The 20,942-nt window shown below is 37.2% G+C and overlaps 1 protein-coding gene across 1 annotated transcript; it reads left to right on the top strand.

Moving 5' to 3' along the window:
• Window positions 1-3,804: 3,804 nt before the first annotated feature.
• On the top strand, window positions 3,805-9,823 carry LOC120579482 (uncharacterized). Its single transcript, XM_039831865.1, has 3 exons — window positions 3,805-7,460; window positions 7,748-9,558; window positions 9,711-9,823. Exons 1-3 carry the CDS (start codon window positions 3,805-3,807, stop codon window positions 9,821-9,823), a joined length of 5,580 nt encoding a protein of 1,859 aa, XP_039687799.1.
• The last annotated feature ends 11,119 nt before the right edge of the window (window positions 9,824-20,942 follow it).

Below are 20,942 nucleotides of genomic sequence, written 5' to 3'. Positions count from 1 at the left end.
AGAAGGAAAGAATGGGTATTTATACCCCTTTTATTTGGCAGATTAAATCAAGGCCGTTGATCAAATCAACGGCCGAGATTCGATCTCTGAGGTCCAACCTTGTTCTTAGCCCATCTTTTTTCGTTTTATTTTCTGCACCCCCTTTACTGCTCACACACCCCCAGCATCTCAGTTTTCTAATTTCTTTTTCATGCATTTTAATTCTCGCTCTATCTGTTAATCCAGAGTGCTCTGGTCCTAATTACCTGTTAATATTATATTCTTGTTTAATTTAGTTATTCTCCAGAACAATCTGGTCCTTGTTAATTAAATTAATCCAGAGTGCTCTGGTCCTAATTACCTGTTAATATTATATTCTTGTTTAATTTAGTTATTCTCCAGAACAATCTGGTCCTTGTTAATTAAATTAATCCAGAGTGCTCTGGTCCTATATTAACTATTAATATTATATTTTTGTTTAATTTAATTATTCTCCAGAGTGCTCTGGTCCTTGTTAATTAAATTAATCCAGAGTGCTCTGGTCATTGTTAATTAAATTAATCCAGAGTGCTCTGGTCCTAAAGTAACTGTTAATATTATATTTTTGTTAATCCAGAGTGCTCTGGTCCAAACTTAAATGTTAATATTTATTTATTTTTGTTTAACTTAATTACTCTCTAGAATATTCTGGTCCATGTTAAAATAATTTCACAATTTAGCTTAACTTCATTTTTCTCATTCTGCTTATATAATGTTCATATTTTTATTCAAAAACAACAAAAACATTCAAATATCAAAAATTCATAAAAAGAACTTTTCACAATAAACCTTGATCTTAAATCAAGTGACCGTCTTCTTATTTTATTTTTCTTAATCAAATTTCCAATCAATTCTAATTCAACTTCAAGTCAATTTTCTTCAATCTAAAAAACACAAATCAATTCTCATTTGCCACTTGGCTTTTTATTTTCAAAACCTTTTTTTAAAACTAATAAAAAAACACTCAACAAATCAAACGTCAATTTATACCCCGAACTACGAGGTTTTGATCCCTCACGGGTACGTAGGCAGAGGACATTGTCCTTCCAAATCAATTAAAAAAACAACTTTCTTTTTTTTCTTTTCAACTTTCAACTAAAAAACATTTTTCTTTTTTCTCTTCAATTAAAATCAATTTTCTTTTCTTTTTCAACTCATCATTCAATTTCATTTTCATCTCTTTAAAAGCAAGCAAGTTTAAGCACAAAAAGTTAAATAAAATCAAGAGGTTCTCGTAGAGTACTACAAATATTTAGGGTGCTAATACCTTCCCTAAATATAACCAACCCCCGAACCCTAAATCTTTTCAAAATGGGTGGTTTGGAACTTTTTCCCCTTTAAAAAAATTTGTTCAGTCGTGAGATAAAAAGTGAGTCAAAAGCTAATCAAATGGCCTTGACGTCCGAAAAAAGTGGCGCGACAGAAATGGCGACTTCACTGGGGATGATGTCCTAAGAGGGTTGAGCCTAACTTGGCTTTATTTAATTCTTTGTGCTATTGCTTGCTAAAAAAAAATCAAATAAAAGATGAAAATATGTGTATATATGTTTTTCCCTTTTTCTTTCTTTTTTCCCTTAAATGTGAGTGGTGAGATAAGTCCCAACCCGGGCTTGAGGGAAATATAAGATAGGAGTGGCGGAATCATAGTGACATTCCGAGAGTATTCTCGTGTTTTGGAACATGTGATATGGCCACACTTAGCGGAGGAGCTTAAAGTGATATATGTCGGCGTGTGTTTTCACGTTTAGACTTTATTACTCTTAAGTTTCCATTGAAGCTAAGGACCTTTAGTAACCCTTAACCGATCTTGGCTTTTAGGACGTAGTGCGGTGGCTAACCAAGTGTTGTCTTGGAATTAGTCGACACGCGATGCTACACTCAAACGAGACTTTCCTACGAACGTTGTTGGACCGGGTGTTGTCCCGTCACCCAATGAAATTTGGAGGGGGTTGTAGACTTTGGGAACTTGGTAGAACCTGTGATACAAGTACAATTTAAACCATAGTCCTTACCAAATAACATTGTACCCTTGACTCCAACCTTATGGATTCAACCTCACCATGTTTTCTAGCATAAACATACATACATGCATACATGCATAAATATTTTTTCCCATTCATTAAACATCGAAGGACTTATATAACCTTGTTGTAAACATCGTAGATATGGAGAATGCTGTAAGGAGAACTCACAGGTATGAATTCAAGAAACCAGATTTAAAGAGCTTAAGAAAGCTAGGGGGGATGGTGAAGAATCCAGAACACTTTCGAAATCGGTACGAATATCTGCTCAATATTCTCAAGACGGATGTAGATGAGGGGCTCATCAACACTTTAGTCCAGTTCTATGATCCACTCTATCATTGCTTTACATTCCCGGATTACCAGCTTGTTCCCACACTTGAAGAATATTCCCACTGGGTCGGTTTACCAGTACTCGACCAAGTACCCTTCCATGGTCTTGAACCCGGTCCTAAAATCCCAGCCATTGCAAATGCCCTTCACCTTGAGATAGCTGATATAAAGAACAAATTCATCACCAGAGCCGGTCTCCAATGTCTACCCTACAACTTCCTCTACCAAAAAGCCACCATTTGTTTTGAAAGATCCGAGACCGATACTTTTGAGGCTATCCTTGCTTTGCTCATCTATGGTATTGTGCTCTTCCCGAATATTGACAAATTTGTCGACATGAATGCCATCCAAATCTTTCTAACCCAAAACCCGATTCCTACCTTGCTTGCCGACACTTATGTTTCCATCCATGAGCGTACCGATAAAGAGCGTGGAACCATCATTTGCTGTGCACCTCTACTCCACATCTGGATCACCTCACACTTACCTCGCCCTAAGGTTAGACCAGAGTATCTCCCTTGGTCTAAGAAGCTCATGACCCTCACCCCTAACGACATAGTTTGGTTTAACCCAACTTGTAACCCTGAGTTTGTCATTGACAGTTGTGGGGACTTCAACAACGTACCTCTTCTTGGTACGCGTGGAGGAATTAGTTACAACCCAGTTCTAGCTAGACGACAGTTTGGATATTATATGGAAATGAAGCCCGTATACCTCATCCTAGATAGGGACTTCTTCCTCTACAAAGAGGACGATGCAAATCAAAAAGCACAATTCGAGAAAGCTTGGTGCTCCATTGTTAGGAAAGATAGAAATCTGTTAGGAAAGAGGTCGGTTATCGCCCATGAAGTTTATGTCCAATGGGTCATCGATCGGGCTAATAAATGGAAGATGCCTTACCCTCGCCAAAGGCTTGTAACCTCAACCATTTCAGATATACCTTTACCTTTACCTCCTAAGTCCTTGGAAGGGTACCAAAAACAGTTGGACATTGAAAGGCGTGAGAGGTCCATGTGGGAAGTGAAGTACCGCAAAAAGAAGCAAGAGTATGATACGGTGAAAAACCTACTGGATCAGCAGATTCAAGCCAATCGCAGGGAAAGGAATGAAAACTCTAGGCTGAAAGCCTCTATCCAAAAGAAGGAGGATTTTCTTGACAAGATTTGTCCTGGGAGAAAAAAGAGGCGCATGGATCTCTTTAATGGTCCACATTTAGATTCCGAGGAGTAGTCTACTTCAGGGGCTCAAGAATTTCCCAAAATGTTCTTATCTTTTCTGTTTTCGCTTTCTTTTATGTACTTTGGAGTCTATCCCTTGGCTCAGTTTGTTGAAAGGGAATTATCTTGTCAATGTATCCTCTATCTTTTATAATGTTTACGAAATTACTTTTATAAGTCCTTCGATGAACAAAAATGTTTTTTTGCATAACATCATGCATCATATTGCATTCATAAAAAGTGTCAAAACCAAGTCTCATACTCTCCTCGTTTCTGTCTCAGAAAAAAGCAAAGTGGCCCGGCGTATTCAGTACAAACCTACCCGTGTTCACCGTACTCGAGCATACATCAAGAAGAAGATGGCAACTGCTGAACAAGAGAACAGTGACCTTAGGGAGGAGGTTAGTAACCTCAAGGAAGGTATGGAGAAGATAACCGCAATGATGATTGACATGATGGCCGCACAGGCACAAGCCTCTCAAGCGCAAAATGCTCAGACCACTCAGGCACATGTTGAAGCTTCTCAGTCTGCTGGTTCTCCTGCAATCCAGCCAATTCCTACCACTTCTGCTGATACTTCACAACCAATTCCTACTGGTTCCACCGCAGCTGTTGGTACTACACAACCTTTGGTGACTGACATGTACAATTCAGGCTTCCATCCCGTTGGACCTTCCGGTTTCTCTTTCCCTCCTCAGTACTGTATGCCGCCAGGCTACCCGTGGGGCATGCCGCTCGCAACTAATGAAGGTCTTCGTCATAATGCGCCGGAAATGCAGTTCCCTCTTGGCCAGCAACAAACACCGTTCTACCAGACCGGCCAGCCTTTTCCTCAGGCTACTATGACTTATGCTGGACCCCTCGTGCATGCTGCCCAGCAAGAGGAGGAACAAGTTTATCATTCCAATAGTGTGGCTGGTGATGATAGAGTGGGTAACTTAGAAGAAAAGTACGATGCAGTACATAAAGAGTTGAAGAGTATCCGGGGTAAGGAAGTGTTTAGCCATAATTTGAATGACCTCTGCTTGGTTGCGGATGTGGTTATACCTCCTAAGTTTAAAGTGCCAACCTTTGAGAAGTACACGGGGAATACTTGCCCTGAAATGCACTTAATCATGTATGTTAGGAGGATGACGGCTCATAGGAAGAATGAACCTCTACTCATCTACTGTTTTCAGGACAGTTTGGCTGGTCCCGCACTCACGTGGTATATGAATTTGAAGGGTATCACTACTTTTGAGGAATTGGCTAATGCCTTCATCCAGCAGTATAAATATAACTCTTATCTGGCCCCTAACCGAAAAGAGCTGCAAGCTATGACTCAGGGTGATAAGGAATCTTTCAAAGAGTATGCCCAGCGCTTCATTCAGAAATCTGCTCAAATTCGTCCGCCTTTGGAAGAAAGAGAAGTGGCTGATCTGTTCTATGAGACTCTGAGCCCTTTCTACTCAGAGAAGATGCTTCTTTGTGCTTCACAGAAGTTTACCGACATGGTAGACGCAGGTGTTCGTATTGAAGAATGGGTCCGTAAGGGACGGGGTAGTAAAGATGGTGCCTCTTCAGGTGGTTATTCAGGAAGTTTGACAAGTGGGTCATCCAATGGTAATAGGAAGTTCGGAAATGGGTACCCAAAGAAGAATCCTCAAGAGGTCGGCATGGTGGCTCATGGCGGATCCCAACCTGTATACCCCAACTACCCCTATGTTGCTAATATTCCATCACCCATCCCAGCTCCACAAAACCCAAACTATCAACCACAAAGGCCTCAAGCCCACCGTCCATATTATCCACCACTATATCAATCACAACCTTATCAGCCACAACCGTTTTACCAACAACCATACTATCCCCTTCCACCACAACAACAACAGCCTCGTCAGCCTCATCCTCCACCACAACAACCACAGCCTCGTCAGCCTCGCCCTCCAAGAAATCAATTCCCTCCTATCCCTATGCTGTATGGAGGATTGTTACCCTCCCTACTCGCTAGGGGTCTTGTTCAAGTTAAACCACGTCCCCCGGTGCCGAACCCTTTACCTCATTGGTATCGCCCAGACCTTACTTGTGAATTCCATCAAGGGGCACCAGGGCACGACATTGAGCACTGTTACCCTCTCAAAGACGCAGTCCAAAGATTGATTCAAAACAAGGACTTATCCTTCAACGACCCTGACCCTGTTGCTCCAAACAACCCTCTGCCACCTCATGGGCCGACCGTTAACATGATTGAGAATTATCAGGAAGATGGTCTCGTCACCAACGCTCAAGATGTCAGAACCCCGTTGGTTCCAATGCATGTGAAGATGTGTAACGTAGGTATGTTTAGCCACGATCATATCAATTGTGAGGTGTGTTCTGCGGATCCCCACGGGTGCATTCAAGTTCAAAATGATGTACAAGGGTTAATGGATCAAGGAGAGCTGGTTGTCACAAGAGAAGATAAGAACATTTGTGTTGTAATTCCTGTGTTTAAGGATAGGACGAAACCAATTGGTGTTGTTACTCCGATATTCAAAGACAATGTCAAGACAATTGTCAATCCTTTGGCAATTTGTGTGCCAAAACCCAAGCTGTTTTTCTCCCAGAAGGCTATTCCATATAGCTACGAATCTACAGGCATAGAGGATGGTAAAGGGGTACTTTTGGGTCCTTCAACTTCAGTAGATAACATTGCTGTGAGTAGTCAAATTCTGAGAAGTGGACGTATTCTTCCGGCTGTTGTACAAGCAAAGAACAAACCTCCAGTGATAGAATCAGTACCAATAGCAGATCCTAGCAAGGGTAAAAGTGTGGGTCAACCTAGTGGAACTGATAACGATGAAATTTTGAAACTGATCAAGAAAAGTGATTATAAGATAGTGGATCAGTTATTACAGACTCCATCCAAGATTTCTATCATGTCACTATTGACAAGTTCTGATGCTCATAGGGAAGCCTTGATGAAAGTATTGAATCAAGCCTACGTAGACCATGATGTGACTTTGGATCAATTTGGGAGCATTGTTGGAAATGTGACGGCATGCAACAACCTGAGTTTCAGTGAGGAAGACCTCCCGGTGGAGGGGAAAAATCATAACATGGCCTTACATATCTCTGTTATGTGCAAAACAGATTCTCTGTCCAATGTCTTGATAGACACTGGTTCTTCCCTCAATGTGATGGCAAAGACAACCTTTGATAAATTGACGTATTCAGACGGATTTATTAGGCCCAGTTGCGTGTCGGTAAGGGCATTTGATGGATCCAGGAAGACGGTGTGGGGAGAAATAGATTTACCTATCACTATTGGGCCCCAAGAGTTTAAAGTTACATTCCAGATAATGGATATTCAAGCTTCCTACAGCTGTTTACTGGGTAGACCATGGATTCATGAAGCAGGGGCAGTAACATCCACTCTTCACCAAAAGCTAAAGTTTGTGAGTCATGGAAAGCTTGTTACAGTGAGTGGGGAATCAACTCTTTTGGTTAGCCATTTGTCGTCCTTTTCCTTCATTGGTGGTGAAAGTCCGGATGGAACGTCATTCCAAGGGTTCTCGGTTGAAAGCGGTACTACAAAAGGTGAAACATGCATGGCCTCTCTAAGGGATGCTCAGAGAGTAATCCAAGAAGGGAAAGTGGAAGGCTGGGGGCAATTAGTACAGTTGCCCGAGAACAAGCGCAAAGAAGGTTTGGGTTTCTCTGGCAATAAGCAAGTGGTGTTCGACCCAACTAGGGGCACTTTTCACAGTGCCGGATTCATTAATACACCACCTGAGACTAATGCAATTTTGGAAGATCAATCAGAAGAGGTGGCACCTGACTTTGTGACTCCTGATGGAAACTGCTGCAACTGGATTGCTGTTGACATCCCTTCTGCGATACCTTTTTCTAAGTAATGTGTTTGTCTTTGTTTTTGTTTTTTAAGAAAACTCCTTTCATCCTACCCCAGACGAAAGTGAAATCTTGCAGGGTTTGTTTTTACTTTAAGTTGTTTTCAGTATTAATAAAAAATTGTCGTTTCTATCACGACCGTTATTTTATTTTAGTGCTTTTTCTAAAAAATGGTAATACAAAAAACCAAAAACTTGTTCTTTTTTTTCTTTAAAAAAAAAAAAAAAAATCAATTTCAAAGGTCTGCATCCACTATTTTGCTAAAAATCAATCATGAATCATATGCAGACTAAGCATAAGTGAGCCCGTTGAACGTAGTGACCCTATGCTTCCGCCCAACTGGGAGTTCCCTGTTTATGAGGCTTGGGTAGAGGAGGATGAAGAGATTCCTAATGAGCTCAGATGGATGTTAGAACAAGAAAGAAAAGCCATTCAGCCTCATAATGAAGAAATAGAATCGATCAACCTGGGTACTGAGGAAGATAAGAAAGAGATTAAGATTGGAGCGTCATTAGAGGCATCTGTCAAGAATAGGATAATTGAGCTTCTCAAAGAGTATGATGATATATTTGCGTGGTCCTACAAAGACATGCCGGGGTTAGACCCTGATGTTGTTGAACATCGTTTGCCTCTAAAGCCCGAGTGTCCTCCAGTCAAGCAGAAGTTAAGAAGATCTCATCCAGATATGGCTCTCAAGATCAAAGAGGAAGTGCGAAAGCAAATTGACGCAGGTTTCTTGATTACCTCTGAATATCCTCAATGGTTGGCCAACATAGTGCCCGTTCCGAAGAAAGATGGTAAGGTCAGAATGTGTGTTGACTATCAAGATTTGAACAAAGCTAGTCCGAAGGATGATTTCCCTCTACCTCACATTGATGTATTGGTTGATAGTACTGCTAGATGCAAGGTGTTCTCCTTCATGGATGGGTTTTCTGGGTATAACCAGATCAAGATGGCTCCGGAAGATAGAGAAAAGACGTCTTTCATCACGCCATGGGGCGCTTTCTGCTACTTAGTAATGCCATTTGGATTGATAAATGCTGGCGCCACTTACCAGAGAGGCATGACTAAAATATTCCATGATATGATACATAAAGAGATTGAAGTATATGTGGATGATATGATTGTCAAGTCAGGCACTGAAGAAGAACATGCTGAGTATTTGTTAAAGATGTTTCAACGGTTGAGAAAGTACAAACTCCGGTTGAATCCTAACAAGTGTACCTTCGGTATTAGATCTGGCAAGCTCTTGGGTTTTATCGTTAGTCAGAAAGGTATTGAAGTAGATCCCGACAAAGTCAAAGCTATCAGGGAAATGCCGGTTCCAAAGACAGAGAAACAAGTTAGAGGTTTTTTGGGAAGATTGAACTACATCTCCAGATTCATCTCCCATATGACTACCACATGTGGACCGATATTCAAGTTACTCCGTAAAGATCAGGGGATCGTTTGGACGGAAGATTGCCAGAAAGCTTTTGATAGCATCAAAGGGTATTTGTTAGAACCTCCGATTCTTGTCCCTCCAGTTGAAGGAAGGCCTTTGATCATGTACTTGACTGTGTTGGATGATTCTATGGGCTGCGTGCTTGGTCAACAAGACGAAACTGGAAAGAAAGAGCATGCCATTTACTACTTGAGTAAGAAGTTTACTGATTGTGAGTCCCGATATTCTATGCTTGAGAAAACTTGTTGCGCTTTGGCATGGGCCGCTAAGCGTCTCCGTCACTACATGGTTTACCACACTACTTGGTTGATATCCAAAATGGATCCGATCAAGTACCTTTTTGAGAAGCCGGCGTTAACAGGAAGAATTGCTCGTTGGCAGATGTTATTGTCTGAATATGATATTGTGTATCGCACTCAGAAAGCCATCAAGGGTAGTGTTCTTGCTGACCATTTGGCTCATCAACCAATTGAAGACTATCAGCCCATCAAGTTTGATTTCCCAGATGAAGAGATCATGTGTTTAAAAATGAAAGATTGTGATGAACCGTTGTTTGGTGAAGGTCCTGATCCAGACTCTAAGTGGGGTTTGATTTTTGATGGAGCCGTCAATGTCTTTGGTAATGGAATAGGGGCAGTTATCCTTACTCCTAAAGGTACTCACATCCCTTTCACTGCAAGACTCCGGTTTGATTGCACGAACAATATTGCAGAATATGAAGCTTGCATCATGGGCATTGAAGAAGCCATTGACTTAAGGATTAAAAATATTGAAATATATGGAGATTCAGCTCTTGTGATTAACCAGATCAAAGGAAAATGGGAAACTCACCATGCGGGATTAATACCTTACAGAGACTATGCAAGATGTTTATTAACTTTCTTCAACAAGGTGGAGTTGCACCACATTCCTCGGGATGAGAATCAAATGGCAGATGCCCTAGCAACTTTATCTTCAATGATCAAGGTGAATCGAGGCAACGACGTGCCTCTAATCAGTGTCAAGTTCCTTGATAGGCCCGCTTATGTGTTTGTAGCCGAAGCAGTTTTCGATGATAAACCGTGGTTTCATGATATTAAAGTGTTTCTTCAAACTCGAGAGTACCCTCCTGGGGCATCCCGTAAAGATAAGAGAACTCTAAGAAGACTGTCTGGCAATTTCTTCCTGAGTGGAGACGTCTTGTACAAAAGAAACTTTGATTCAGTTTTGCTCAGATGTGTGGACCGACGTGAAGCAGATTTATTAATGCATGAGATACACGAAGGCTCGTTCGGGACTCATTCTAGTGGATATTCAATGGCTAAGAAGGCATTGAGAGCAGGCTACTACTGGATAACGATGCATGCTGACTGTCATCATTATGCCAAGAAGTGCCACAAGTGCCAAATTTATGCTAATAAGATTCATGTTCCACCGTCTATGCTTAATGTTATCTCTTCTCCATGGCCGTTCTCTATGTGGGGCATTGATATGATTGGTCGAATCGAACCAAAAGCTTCCAATGGACATCGTTTCATACTAGTGGCTATTGACTACTTCACCAAATGGGTCGAAGCGGCATCTTATGCCAATGTGACCAAACAAGTAGTAGTCCGATTTATCAAGAACAATATCATATGCCGTTATGGCGTTCCCAACAAGATCATCACGGATAATGGCACAAATTTGAACAATAAAATGATGAAGGAATTATGTGATGGCTTCAAGATCGAGCATCATAACTCTTCTCCTTATAGACCTCAGATGAATGGTGCGGTCGAAGCTGCAAACAAGAATATTAAGAAGATCGTGCAGAAGATGGTGGTTACCTATAAAGACTGGCATGAGATGTTACCCTACGCTTTGTATGGTTATCGTACTTCAGTACGTACTTCAACAGGGGCAACCCCTTTTTCTTTGGTATATGGGACGGAAGCGATACTTCCGGTAGAAGTTGAAATCCCGTCATTGAGGGTCTTGATGGAAGCTGAGCTGTCAGAGGCTGAATGGTGTCAAAATAGGTATGATCAGTTGAATTTGATTGAGGAAAAACGCATGGCTGCTCTATGGCATGGACAGCTATATCAGACAAGGATGAAACAAGCGTTCGATAAAAAGGTTCGTCCCCGTGAATTTAAAGAAGGTGACCTGGTGGTCAAGAGTATCACGTCTTTCCAACCAGACCCTAGGGGAAAGTGGACACCTAATTATGAAGGTCCCTATGTGGTGAAAAGAGCTTTTTCTGGTGGTGCTTTAATTCTTACAACTATGGATGGAGAGGAGTTACCTCGTCCTGTGAATTCTGATGCAGTCAAGAAATACTTTGTCTAGATATACATGTAAAAGAACAGCTCGGTAGGTCGAAAACCCGATAGGGCGTCCTAAACAAAAAAGAGCGTCTCGATGGACTGAAAACCCGAAAAGGCGGTCCATGCAAAAGTTAGAGACATATAAAAAAGGGATTATCCTGATAGGTTGAAACCCGCAAGGGCGATCTATGCAAAAGTTAAGGATTATGACAAAGTAACTGCATCAGATGAAACATCACTCACTTGGGGCACTCTAGCTGTCAGAAGTTTCTCCGATATCAAAGCATTATAGGCAGTGGAATTCAAAATTGTTAGAGAAAGTAGCGGTTATTATGTTCAATGTACCTTCCCCATATTAATTACCATTGTCCACATTTTGTAATCTGTGGTGCCATGCTTTAGCTGGTTACCATTTCTTTTAAATCAATTCGAGCCTGTGCCCCTTTATTTGAAATTCATATTTATTCTATGTGCAAATTTTCTCCCATTTTTACTGTTAAAACTTGAAGTAAAAACTTTGAAAATTCTTTTAAAATCTTTATGTTTTCTTTTGGAAAAGAACAAAATGATGACAAATATATTATCTTTAATTCATGTATCATAGAAGCATGTGTCAACATTCGATTCAAAAGCATGTAGATTCATTTGTATGGACATAGTCATTACTAAAAAAAAAAAAAAAAAAAAAAGAAGAAGAAGAAGAAAAATACCAAAAGAAAAACAATGACTATTCGAAGCATGGGCTTGCAAAAGTACCTCAGTTTCAGTTCTGGAATGGCGACTTCGGCCAGTGTTTGGATTTTGGAGCTAAACCATATCAGTGTTAAGATCGTTGGGCTTTATCCCAATGGTTTGGTTTGAAGGGTTCTACCCCGACAATGTTTGACTCATCTCTAGTAATGGTAATCCCGTTGAAGATTTATGGGTGTTTGTGCTATGATGTTGAGCCACTTCTTTTTGGACTTGCCCAACCTCGTCTCAACAGTCTTAACACTATACTGTCATTCGAGTATCAGTCATATTCATTCATTCATGCATACATAGCGTGTATATAAATGTCATTCATACAGGGTTGCATTATTACCCAATGTCTTTTTTCGCTTGTATCTCATAAGAGTATCGTCCTCAATATGTATGTTTCAAAGTTTGCCACTAGTTAATTTCAAGGGGCAGGTCCCGCTAAACATTCGTCTTTACCTAATTCACGGTAATAGACATGATCTTTTCCTTGTATATTCGTCTTTACCTAATTCACGGTAATAGGCATGATTTCTTTAAATATTCGTCTTTACCTAATTCACGGTAATAGGCATGATTTACTTTGTTGCGTATTCGCCTTTACCTAATTCACGGTATTAGGCATGATTTCTTTTGCATATTCGTCTTTACCTAATTCACGGTAATAGACATGATCTTTTCCTTGTATATTCGTCTTTACCTAATTCACGGTAATAGGCATGATTTCTTTAAATATTCGTCTTTACCTAATTCACGGTAATAGGCATGATTTACTTTGTTGCGTATTCGCCTTTACCTAATTCACGGTATTAGGCATGATTTCTTTTGCATATTCGTCTTTACCTAATTCACGGTATTAGGCATGATTTCTTTTGCATATTCGTCTTTACCTAATTCACGGTAATAGGCAGGATTTCTTTCTGTTGCATATTCGTCTTTACCTAATTCACGGTAATAGGCATGATTATTTCCTCCAGATTCGTCTTTACCAATTCTAAAGGTAATAGACATATGTTTATCTTTCTTGTGATGTCATCTTTACCAAACTCTAGAGTTAATGGACATGTGTTTACTTTCTGGTAATGTCGTCTTTACCAATTTAAAGGTAATATGCAGTTTTTCTTTCTCCCCAGTAATACTTGTCATTTTGGTCCTCAGTCGTTCTATTTTTGTCGGTGTTGCATTCATAATTGCATTGCATGCATTCATATCATTAAGCTCAGGAGCGTTGCGTTCTTAGCATTCCAACCGGTCAAAATTGGTGTACTTAATATTTAAGTCCCTTCGACCCGTTGATTTAAAAGTTTCTTTTTAAATCTCCGTGACAAAGAAACTTAAATAGGGGCATCTGTCATACCCCAAATTTTGACCACTTTTTTATTTTTACTAAATTTTTATTCGTATTTTTAAAACCAGAATTTTTGTTATTTCAGACGAAATTCCGACAGGGAGGTATTTTAAAATACCTCATAGTTGGTTCCGAGTCGGGCCCTCTTCTCTCAATTTTCATTTAATTTCCATCTTTTATTAACTTTAAATTCATTTTTTTTTAAACCTTTATTTTATCTTTTTTTATTATTTATTCTTAGTCCTTTTATTTTATTTTTAATGTCCAAAAATAAGTCAAAATTTTGTCCGATAATATCCAAACACACAGCTCAAAACAGGCTGTAATATCTCCTCTCCAAGCAACAAATTTTTGCTCATTTCAAGCTCTATAAAGTCAACACGCAAGCAGCCAAGAAAAGAAGGGGGCCCAACGTGAAAAAAACATTCCACGGTTAGAACACATACAACAATTTTCACTCCACTTCTTTTTTTTTCCTGACCTGCAATCACAACCAGAACCAAAACACAAACATTTTTTTTACATAATCAACATCACACAAATAACAGCGCAAATCACCAAACACAAATTTCAAACCAGAACCTCTCTAACACAAGATCAACAAATCAAACTCACAGATCCGGTAACCAAACCACACATCAGAATTTCAAAACCGTGTTACAGAAACACAACATCTTAAACTAAAACATTCAGACCCAAAAAGTAATATTTCTTTCCTTTTAGATCTAGGTCAAACCGTTGGGTTTTGAGCATTTTTGAGTTAAAAATCGGAAAGAAGGAGGGAAAAGAAGGAGAGAGGGCGAAAAAAAAAAAGGACATACTTTCATCTTCGGCGCGGCGGCGCAGCCGCTGTGGCTCACCGGCCACCGCGCCGGAACCACCTCCGGTGGCCTCTCCTCGTCGGAGAAGATGACGAAATTCTAGAGAGAAGGCAGAGCCTCTCTCTCTAGAAATAAGAAATAAGAGAGTGAAGAGAGAGAAGAGAAAGGAAAAAATGAGAAAAGAAGGAAAGAATGGGTATTTATACCCCTTTTATTTGGCAGATTAAATCAAGGCCGTTGATCAAATCAACGGCCGAGATTCGATCTCTGAGGTCCAACCTTGTTCTTAGCCCATCTTTTTTCGTTTTATTTTCTGCACCCCCTTTACTGCTCACACACCCCCAGCATCTCAGTTTTCTAATTTCTTTTTCATGCATTTTAATTCTCGCTCTATCTGTTAATCCAGAGTGCTCTGGTCCTAATTACCTGTTAATATTATATTCTTGTTTAATTTAGTTATTCTCCAGAACAATCTGGTCCTTGTTAATTAAATTAATCCAGAGTGCTCTGGTCCTAATTACCTGTTAATATTATATTCTTGTTTAATTTAGTTATTCTCCAGAACAATCTGGTCCTTGTTAATTAAATTAATCCAGAGTGCTCTGGTCCTATATTAACTATTAATATTATATTTTTGTTTAATTTAATTATTCTCCAGAGTGCTCTGGTCCTTGTTAATTAAATTAATCCAGAGTGCTCTGGTCATTGTTAATTAAATTAATCCAGAGTGCTCTGGTCCTAAAGTAACTGTTAATATTATATTTTTGTTAATCTAGAGTGCTCTGGTCCAAACTTAAATGTTAATATTTATTTATTTTTGTTTAACTTAACTACTCTCCAGAATATTCTGGTCCATGTTAAAATAATTTCACAATTTAGCTTAACTTTATTTTTCTCATTCTGCTTATATAATGTTCATATTTTTATTCAAAAACAACAAAAACATTCAAATATCAAAAATTCATAAAAAGAACTTTTCACAATAAACCTTGATCTTAAATCAAGTGACCGTCTTCTTATTTTATTTTTCTTAATCAAATTTCCAATCAATTCTAATTCAACTTCAAGTCAATTTTCTTCAATCTAAAAAACACAAATCAATTCTCATTTGCCACTTGGCTTTTTATTTTCAAAACCTTTTTTTAAAACTAATAAAAAAACACTCAACAAATCAAACGTCAATTTATACCCCGAACTACGAGGTTTTGATCCCTTACGGGTACGTAGGCAGAGGACCTTGTCCTTCCAAATCAATTAAAAAAACAACTTTCTTTTTTTTCTTTTCAACTTTCAACTAAAAAACATTTTTCTTTTTTCTCTTCAATTAAAATCAATTTTCTTTTCTTTTTCAACTCATCATTCAATTTCATTTTCATCTCTTTAAAAGCAAGCAAATTTAAGCACAAAAAGTTAAATAAAATCAAGAGGTTCTCGTAGAGTACTACGAATATTTAGGGTGCTAATACCTTCCCTAAATATAACCAACCCCCGAACCCTAAATCTTTTCAAAATGGGTGGTTTGGAACTTTTTCCCCTTTAAAAAAATTTGTTCAGTCGTGAGATAAAAAGTGAGTCAAAAGCTAATCAAATGGCCTTGACGTCCGAAAAAAGTGGCGCGACAAGGTGGCAAGTTAATTTTTAAGGTTGTTGTGTTTGATGCTCAGCAAGAGTGTTTCATGGAGGTTGGTTCAGATTATACATGAAAGGGAAAGAGAAGAAGAGAGATTGCAATATGGGTTTTGGAGAAGGATGATGAGGGTATTTTTGTCCATTCCCATGTCATTTTGTTAATTTTATGACGTGGCAGTAATTAAAGTGGGTGTAGGGACGAAATTTTAAATGATTTAAGTTTGCAAGGGTAATTTGCCAGGATTAACGATTATAGGGACTAATTTTTAAATGATCCCTAATTGCAGGGACGAAACACATATTAAAACCTATAATGTATTAACATCGTAACATTAATTTTGACTCATCCCGATCACATGTAAAATGATTATAGATTAATATCAAAATATATATGTATAAAAAGGTGTTGAAGAATCATCAACGTGCCTATTTTTTGGCTGAGACCATTCTTGCATACACATGGTACGTTGGCTCTTCTAATGACAGCACAACATCGATCATTAGGGTATGTTTGGATGATCAAAGAAAGTGAAAGGAAAGATAGTAAGAGGAAAGATTGTTGAAGGAATGAAAGTGAGTAGAAAGTGAATGGAAAGAGAGATGATTATTTAGTTGTTTGGTATCGAAGAAAGTGGAAAGAAAGTTGAAGGAAAGATAGATATATTTTTATTAAATGACATAAATATCCTTGCATTAATATATATATATATATATATATATATATATATAAACACACACATAATAAATATTAAAGTAATTAAATTTAGAACATGCCTTAAGTATATGACGTCAGAAGCAAATTATTTTCTTATCAAATTTATGATAAAAATGAACATATGATATTGAAGAAAAATACTTCAAAAACTAAGGGTTATGTTGTCATTTCACCATGTTGGAAGCTCATCTCACACTTTCTTCGCTTTGCTGGAGGAAAGTTTTTAATGTGGGACCCGCTAAATGATGATACTTTCTTTCCTTACTGACAGAGCATCCAAACAATGGAAGCACAATTTTCCATAAACTTTCTTTCCTTGCTGCTTTCCATCCACCCTCTTTCCTTAGAACCAAACAGGCCCTTAGGGTTTATAGGTGAAGACAAACCCTTGTTCATGTAAATCATGCACTCAATATTCATGCCATTAATGTCATGTTCACAATTCTCTCCACTCACCATTTGGAAATGGCATAGAGACAATGCAAGAATTACCAATAGCCATATGGATTTGAGATTAGAACCCAACATTTTTTCTCTCTCTGTAGACTAGATGTGGGTTGTAGGTATATGCTTAAGGGCTTATTTATACCATGTTAAAAGGAGGAGAGATAAATACACCTTGAATTTAGTCTTAAATCATTAAATGTATGAGATAAATACACATTGAATTTAGTTTTAAATAATTTTAAATTATGTCATTTTTATAATACATGTCACTACCGTGTTTGAAACTGATTGAAAATTTGGATAAAAAATGTATTCACATTGTATAAGTACCATCATGTTAATCTCTATATAAAAAGAGTTAATGACAAATATTCCCAGCCGGCCCTAGTTTTCTAGTGGAAGAAACTCCAACTTCTCTCTAAACTTTCTTTCTCCTTCGTTCACTGAGGAGGGGTGATTTTAGGTCATTTTTTGACCTAGAATCACCCCTCTACATCTTTTTTCCCCTTTTCTTTCAATCTAAATAAGTGGGTTTCACATCTATCAAGTTTTTCATTTTGTGTTTTTTGTGATTTCGTCGTCTAAGTGCGGCGTTGTATTGTTCGTCGTCTTGTGCGGCGTTTGATTTCGCGTTTTGTCACGGTGTTTGTTCAGTTCCTATTGAAAGATCTACATCAGTCAATTACAAATTCAACCAATGATTTGGACGTCAATGCTGCAGATCCGGAAGCATGGGTATTTCGGTGACTTATGTTTTATCAAATTATTTGTAGGCATTTTGCCGTTGTATGCTATTAACTTGGGTGCTGTGAGTTTGTTTGCAGATTCACCCTTTACGTTTTTAGCGATGTTTGTATCTGAAGTACTCTATCGATTTGAATGAATGAATATCGTTTTGTTTTTGTCAAAAAAAAATGTATAGATTATTTTAACGTCAAAGACTATTTTAATCAATCAAATACACAATCAAAGAATATTATAAAATTTCAATATTGTGATTACTCATGTCTCATTATACATTAAGGGGCCAAAATAACTATCGCCCCAATTATTTTTTTAGACTAAGTGGTAATTTTTCATTGACAAAATTACACTTTTAGTCCCTTAACTTAATTTTAGATAACAATTTGGTCATTTATCTTTTTTTCATTTCAATTTGATCCTTTTTGTCCATTTTCATATACATTTTAAAGCTTAAAATTCATGATTTTATTTTCTTATGGTCTTTCAGTCTTCAAATCTATGATCCTTGTCTATGTTTGTATAAGAATATTAGATTTGAAGCTTGAAAATGTATATGAAAATGGACTAAAAGGACCAAATTGAAATGAAAAAAAGATAAAGAACCAAATTGTTATCTAAAATTAAGTTAAAGGACTAAAAGTGGAATTTTACCTTTCTCATTTCTTCTTTTGATGTGACATCTCTTATCTCTTATTCCTAAGCAAAACACTCTTGCCCTAATTATACTTAATATTTTAACCTAAAATTGTAGCACTTTTCCCTCCTTCAAAATCTAACCATATTTCCTAATTCCCCTCCTCCAAACCCTAACCATGATTTCCTAATTTCCCTCCTCCTAAAATCTATCTAATTGATTTCCATATTTTAATATTTTAACCTAAAATTGTAACCACTTTTCCCTCCTTCAAAACCTAACTATATTTCCTAATTCCCCTCCTCCAAACCCTAACCATGATTTCCTAATTTCCCTCCTGTTAAAACCTATCTAATTGATTTCCATATTTTAATATTTTAACCTAAAATATTTCCTAATTCCCCTCCTCCAAACCCTAACCATGATTTTCTAATTTCCCTCCTCCTAAAACCTATCTAATTGATTTCCATATTTTAATATTTTAACCTAAAATTGTAACCACTTTTCCCTCCCTTAAAACCTAACCATATTTCCTAATTCCCCTCCTCCAAACCCTAACCATGATTTCCTAATTTCCCTCCTCCTAAAACCTATCTAATTGATTTCCATATTTTAATATTTTAACCTAAAATTGTAACCACTTTTCCCTCCTTCAAAACCTAACCATATTTCCTAATTCCCCTCCTCCAAACCCTAACCATGATTTCCTAATTTCCCTCCTCCTAAAACCTATCTAATTGATTTCCATATTTTCTGTTTAACCCTTATCACCTTCCTACTCTTTCTCCTTGATCTTAAACAACTTATTCCTACTCTTTCTCCTTGATCTTAAACAATTTCTACAATTAACACTTATCAAAACCCAAATCTCTTAATCCTACATCCTAATTTAATCCTTTCTCCTAAACCGAAATCTCTTTTCAATACCCATACCTTTCTCTTAAACCGAAATTTCTTAATCAACATGGATTCCAGAAACATTGAGACTTTGCTGTCATACCACTGCCTCACTGGTAATCATTCCTTATGCTCCCTATTCCACACTGGTTTAAACTATAAATCATGCTTTCGAAATCATTCTTTCAATCCCTTTCAATCTTTTGTAGGTCCGTTGGTGAAAAACCCTGTTTATGATCTTGACAAAGTAATCAACAAGCTGAGACTGAAATACAGATCATATATCGTTGAATATGACATTGATGCTGTATGTGTTTGCAGCGAAATATACCTATTCTTAATTATCTGCATTCTATTTTATCAATGTTTGTATTGTTTCTATTTTATTAACGTTTGTGATGTTTCTGTTTGTTATTTTTTAAGGTGCAGTGTGCTTGCCAAACATGTTTCGCGGTGATTTTGGAGATCAAATTGGACGCTATGCAATCTTGACTAATCCTAAGTCCAACAAATTTGAAGTATTGGTCGACAAAGTAAACGGAGCATTTTTTTTCTCACCAAATCTCTTTTGGTAAGTCCTATTTATTGTGTCAGATTTCCATAAGTTTATTAGGATATATAGAGTTGTTGTAGATAAAAGTGTTCCTTCTCATATACATAAAAAGTATAAACATATTTAAGTTCCTCTTTTTTTATCGTTTTTCTGTATGGTTTATGAATAGAAATTTATAAGTGGTTACTTATTTCTTTCCTCATCTCAAATATTGGTACAAATTAAACTTCACAAATGATTAAAGTTATGTCATTTAGAATAGTTATAATGACGCATGATTTGTATCTTAACTCTTCAGTAAAATTTCCTGGTATTATTTCTAGACTATGTATTTATCCAAGAGAATGGAAAGATCATCCTATATAGTTATGTGTGTGTTCTCAATTTCAGTTTAATTTGCTATCCGACACTGTTTTTAAATAAAAAATGTAACTTCCTTTTTAGTCTTGATATAAAATATTTAACTTCGATTGTTGTACATCATGAGATTTAAGTCTCATCAAATGCTTAAAATGTGATGTTTTTTTTTTTATTCATTTGATAAACTATAATACTGAACGAGTTCACTTTTTCTAAAAGCATGAATGCCCTGTTTATTTACAAAGGTGACAATTTTATAATTAGTTTTTTATTGCTCTGTTAAATTAAATTTTTTTAATTATTTAATCTTCTATCCCCGTGAGCATAACTCAGTTGACAGGGACATGCATTATTATATGCAGGGGTCGGATTTGAACCTCGGACACCGCACTTATTCACCTTAAAAAAAATAAATTCTAGCCATTAGGCTACTTAACAAACAAAAAAAAAACTATTTACTCTTCTTGCTATATACTCAAAATGAAATTCATTTGAAGATTTTTTAAAAAAGTAAACTAGCCCATTAAAATAGAGACTTTAAGATTTCAAACCAACAACACAACGACAAGTCTATTAAAACTTGAGACACCTTTAATTCAATATGCTTTGTTTAAAGATGTTGATCATATAAAAATATGATTTATTTTTGTTTGTAAGTTTCTCATTTCAATATTCTAAATCTATTCAATTATTTCGTAGTTTTTAATAGACATGTGGATTCACGAGTCTATAAAGTTATTTCATAATTTATGTTTTAAATCATATACTTGATTTAATTGAATTATACGACTTAACATCAACTATTTTATTTGATATACTTTATTCTTATATATTGCAATCAATGCAATCAATTACGCGCTGTTGT

Source organism: Medicago truncatula, chromosome 3 (assembly GCF_003473485.1).
Source record: "Medicago truncatula cultivar Jemalong A17 chromosome 3, MtrunA17r5.0-ANR, whole genome shotgun sequence".
In the NCBI taxonomy this organism is placed as follows: Eukaryota; Viridiplantae; Streptophyta; class Magnoliopsida; order Fabales; family Fabaceae; genus Medicago; species Medicago truncatula.
The sequence above is the reverse complement of the archived record's forward strand: the minus strand, read 5'-3'. Positions and strand labels throughout refer to the sequence as shown.